Source organism: Salvelinus sp. IW2-2015, unplaced genomic scaffold (assembly GCF_002910315.2).
Source record: "Salvelinus sp. IW2-2015 unplaced genomic scaffold, ASM291031v2 Un_scaffold1264, whole genome shotgun sequence".
NCBI classification, from domain to species: Eukaryota; Metazoa; Chordata; class Actinopteri; order Salmoniformes; family Salmonidae; genus Salvelinus; species Salvelinus sp. IW2-2015.
In genome coordinates, this window is record NW_019942806.1 from 266601 (window position 1) to 271934 (window position 5334).

General features: G+C 55.3%; 1 protein-coding gene across 1 annotated transcript in view; it reads right to left on the minus strand.

The window, feature by feature from the left end:
- The window catches only part of LOC112070225 (pre-mRNA-processing factor 17), a 51376-nt gene that overhangs the window by 21303 nt on the left and 24739 nt on the right, over positions 1-5334 (minus strand). Inside the window, exon 10 of the mRNA XM_070438883.1 lies at positions 1171-1319. Coding sequence (XP_070294984.1) covers positions 1171-1319 — 149 coding nt within the window. The remainder of the gene's footprint in view (positions 1-1170; positions 1320-5334) is intronic.

Here is a 5334-nt window from a genome sequence, read left to right on the forward strand (position 1 = left end):
CTTTATACATATTGGACAATGGAGTTGGTCTTCTGCTCCCCAGTGAATAGAATTGTTGTTGTAGTGTTTTTCTATCATAGGACCAGTGGAGGGTTCTCGCTCCTCAGGAGATAGAAATGTGTTGCTGTTTAGATCGTTGTTCTCCCATAAGTGACCATGGAGGGTCTTGCTCCCCCAGGAGATAGAATGTGTTGTTGTGTGTCAGTGGAGGCTGCTAAGGGAGGACGGCTTATACAAAATGGCTGGAATGGAGGTCAGTGGAAAGCACAAATGTGATGTTTTTGATACCATTTCATTGACTCCATTCCACATTATTATGAGCGTCCTCTCCTTTAGCAGCCTCCACTTGTATATGTTGGTTCTACCACAAGGAGCAGGGAGGGTTCTCACCCCCCAGCAGAGGGCAGTACAGAAACTAATCCTCTACTTGTTTGCTTGCTGCCAGGACCACTGACTTGTCATATCACTCTTGTTTACTAGTCACTGAGCTGTAGGGTTAGGCCATTCCAATTACATGTAGTCAACTTGTATTGACCTATTGTAATGGGATTCTTTATCGTCAATTGCATTGACGGAGTTGGATTCGACAAATCTAGTTGGATTGACAGAATGGCACACCGGCAAGTTATGCTGCTGCTGTGGTGGTTCTGCACAGAGATTCTATTCTATTGAATGTCATTCTATGGTTTCTGTACTATAATGAAGACATGTGTGTGTTGAGAGCACAGTCAGTGTGGGTGTTTCTGAAACATGTAAACTCTCCCTTCCAACGGCCAGTGCATTTCCCGCTCTCACTAAACCTGAAAAGAGTGCCGGCTAATCTGCTTTGTCCAGTAGAACCAACATCTACACAACACATTTCTATCTCCTGGGGGAGCAGATACCCTCCATGGTCCTTATGGTAGAACCAACATCTACACAACACATTTCTATCTCCTGTGGGAGCAGAGACCCTCCATGGTCCTTATGGTAGAACCAACATCTACACAACACATTTCTATCTGAATGTCCCACAACGCTGGCCACCTTTAGTAAGGCACAACAACTGACATGCTTCTCTGAGCAAGTAATCGGCTCTATTTCTGGCATTTCTATCATGGCCATGACTGTGCTGTTCAGTGACAGTCCCCAGGCCTGGGCTACGGTCAGATGGCCGCAACGTTATGCAACGTTCGTGGCATTTCTATCCTTGTCACCACAACCGTGGCTGGACCGACCTGTCTCTGTGTCCCAAAGTTTGAGGTAGCGGTCGTAGGCTGCACTCATGTACTGAGTCCCAGTGTTGTTGAAGCAGATATCCCGCACTGCTTTACTGTGGCCTGAAGGGAGAGAGACAAGAGAAAAACACTTACACATTACATATGCACATATTCTTCCTGTTCTGTTATTCTGTCATAGCCCCCTGATCCCACTGCCTGTCATATCACATTAATTGTTGGAATATCAAAATCACAGATGGAAAAAATAAAGGGTAAGAAAGAGAGAGAAAGCCAAAGTGGCAAAGAGGGGAAGAGAGGGAGGATGAAGGAAGATGATGATACAGGCCCCTCTATCCTCTCCATAACTACTCTCTTCCCCGTGGTCTCCACCTATTTCTACCTCTATCCCTCTCTCTCATTCCCTCCCCTTCGTGTGTTCGAGATGTCCCTTTAAGACCGCCTTTTATCAGCGCTACACTGTTACCGTGGCGATAACAGGGTCTGTCGAGGCTAGTCTGCCTGTCCACCAGCCAGCTCTACCCAGGCCTTTCCATGGCTCAAGCTGCCTGGCTCGAGCTGCCGAGCACACACACCTCCCTCCTATCTCGCTCTCAAGAGTTTTAGTGACTGTGGCACAAATCCCAACGATGTTAAAACGCTGTGTTTTTCATTATGCTGCTTTATTGAGATCACAATGAGTAAGATAAGTCAAGGGCTGGCACAGTGAATTGGGTTTCGATTTGCAATAAAGGGCAACATTAAAAATGTCCCCCCTTGAAATCAATGAGAAAAAAAGAGGGAAAGGGAGAAGTGATGGAATGAAAGAGAGAGAAAGAGCATAGTCCCTTGTTGATGTATTAAATAAGTAAAGAGTATATTGGGCAGCATGTTGATAATGGGCCTGATTCAGTACCGTGACAGCAGACTCCTAGTCTAAACCCCACAGGCACTGTACAGACCTGGCACTGTACAGGCTCCATTCCTAAAACACACGCACTCTCCATACCTCCATTTCAACTCTTTCTCACCCTCTATTCCCTCCCTCTACATCCCAAAGCTGTTGAATTATACATGGGGTTTGAGGGAACTGACAGGCAGAACCCCGACTGAGGGAAAACAATCTCCTCTGACAGCTCATCCTGGAGGGAGGCTCCCAACACCCAGCCTGGAGGGAGGGAGGGAGGAAGGCTCCCAACACCCAGCCTGGAGGGAGGGAGGGAGGAAGGCTCCCAACACCCACGCCTGGGGGGAGGGAGGGAGGAAGGCTCCCAACAGCCCACCGAAGGGAGGGAGGCTCCAACCGCCTGGAAGGAGGGAGGGAGGAAGGCTCCAACACCAGCCTGGAGGGAGGGGGAGGAAGGCTCCCAAACCAGCCCTGGAGGGGGGGGGGAGGCCTCCCAACACCAGCCTGGAGGGAGGGAGGGAGGCTCCCAACACCCGCGCTGGAGGGAGGGAGGAGGAAGGCTCCCAACAACCCAGCCTGGAGGAGGAGGGAGGAGAGGCTTCCAGACACCCAGCCTGGAGGGAGGGCGGGGAAGGCTCCCAACACCCAGCCTGAGGGAAGGGAGGGAGGAAGCTCCCAACACCCAAACCTGGAGGGAGGGGGGAGGAAGGCTCCAACACCCAGCCTGAGGGAGGGGGGAGGAAGGCTCCCAACACCCAGCTGGAGGGATGGGAGGAGGTTCCCAACCCAGCCTGGAGGGAGGGAGGAAGGCTCCAACACCCAGCCTGAGGGAGGGGGGGGGGGAGGAGCTCCCAACCCCAGCCTGGGGAGGGGGGAGGAAGGCTCCAACACCCAGCCTGAGGGAGGGGGGAGGAAGGCTCCACACCAGCCTGGAGAGGAGGGGGCGGAGGCTCCCAATTACCCAGCCTGCAGGGAGGGAGGAAGGCTTCCAACCCAGCCCTGAGGGAGGGAGGAGAAGGCTGCCAACACCACCCTGGAGGGAGGAAGGGCGAGGAAGGCTCCCAACACCAGCCTGAGGGAGGAGGGAGAAGGCTCAACACCCACCTGAAGGGAGGGGGGAGGAAGGCTTCCCAACACCCAGCCTGGAGGGAGGGGGAGGAAGGCTCCCAACACCGCCCTGAAGGAGGGGGAGGCTCCCAATACCCAGCCTGGTAGGGAGGGGAGGCTCCCAACACCCAGCCTGGAGGGAGGGGGGAGGTTCCCATACCCAGCTGAGGGAGGGAGGAAGGCTCCAACACCCAGCCTGGAGGGAGGGAGGGAGGAAGGCCCTCCAACACCAGCCTGAAGGGAGGGGGGGAGGAGCTCCCAACACCCAGCCTGGAGGGAAGGGGGGAGGCTCCAAATCCCAGCCTGCAGGAGGGAGGAAGACTCCCAACACCCAGCCTGGAGGGAGGAGGGAGGAAGGCTCCCAACACCAGCCTGGAGGGAGGGGAGGAGAGAGGCTCCACAACACCAGCCTGGAGGGAGGAGGGAGGAAGGCTCCCAACACCGCTGAAGGGAGGGGGGAGGAAGGCTCCCAACACCCAGCCTGGAGGGGAGGGGGGGAGGAAGGCTCCCAAACCCAGCCTGAAGGGAGGGGGGAGGCTCCCAATTACCAGCCTGAGGGAGGGGGAGGCTCCCAACACCCAGCCTGGAGGGAGGGGGGGAGGTTCCAATTACCCAGCCTGGAGGGAAGGGAGGAAGGCTCCACAACACCCAGCCTGGAGGGAGGGAGGGAGGAAGCGTCCCAACACCAGCCTGAAGGGAGGGGGGGGAGAAGGCTCCCAACACCCAGCCGGAGGAAGGGGGGGAAGCTCCCAATGCACCAGCCTGGAGGAGAGGGGGGGAGGAAAGGCTCCCAACACCAGCCTGATGGGAGGGGGGGAGGCTCCCAATACCCAGCTGCAGGGAGGGAGGAAGGCTCAACACAGCTAGAGGCGGGGAGCCCCAACACAAGCCTGGAGGAGGGAGGAGAGGCTGCCCAACACCCAGCCCTGGAGGAAGGGAGGGAAAGGCTCCCAACACCAGCCCTGAAAGGGAGGGAGGGAGAAGGCTCCCAACACCAGCCTGAGAGGGAGAGGGGCTCCAACACCAGGAAGGGAAGGCTCCCAACACCGCTGGAGGAGCGGTCTACGAGCGAGGGGGGAGCCTCCCAATACCGCCAGGCTCTGAGGAGGGGAGGAGGCTCCCAATACCCAGCCTGGAGGGAGGGAGGCTCCCAATACCCAGCCTGGAGGGAGGGAGGTTCCCAATACCCAGCCTGGAGGGAGGGAGGCTCCCAATACCCAGCCTGGAGGGAGGGAGGAAGGCTCCCAATACCCAGCCTGGAGGGAGGGAGGAAGGCTCCCAATACCCAGCCTGGAGTGGAGGAGGCTCCCAATACCCAGCCTGGAGGGAGGGAGGGTCCCAATACCCAGTCTGGAGGGAGGGAGGGTCCCAACACCCAGCCTGGAGGGAGGGTCCCAACACCCAGTCTGGAGGGAGGGAGGGTCCCAACACCCAGCCTGGAGGGAGGGAGGGTCCCAACACCCAGCCTGGAGGGAGGGAGGGTCCCAACACCCAGCTGCATGCCACTGTCTAGTGTAATCCTATACTCAACACTCAGCGGAACCTTCAGATTCCATGAATATAGCAGTAAATGAAAAGGGATACTTCAGGATTTTGAGGCCCTTTATCTACATGCTATTAGAGACCCATAGACTTACAGTCATTGCGCTAATGCTAGTTAGCATTGGCCCGCGAAACTACCTCCAACTTCCTTCACACTGGACACAGAGACATACAAATGGTATCTATGAGTGAATCTGGCTATGGGGAAGTAGATAAAGGGCTTCATCGCCAAAATCCTGAAGTATCCCATTAACGTTCCATTTCCATTCAGAACGTTTCCCAGAAGTCTGATGCCATTTTAAATCTACTCCATGACTTAAACCCCCCTCCACCCCAAACAGTGTCAGTTCACGTTCCATTAATGTTCTATTAATGCTGAATTAACGTTCTGACTCAACATCAAGAGTTGAGGAATAGTTGGAAACAGGGTAATTGGATGTCCAGCGCAAACTCTGACACCATCTTACAGCTACCCTATGTTCTATTCCCCCCATGTTCAGCCTCACAATGTTCTATTCCCCCACACAATGTTCTATTCCCCCACACAATGTTCTGTTCCCCCACACAATGTTCTGTTCCCCC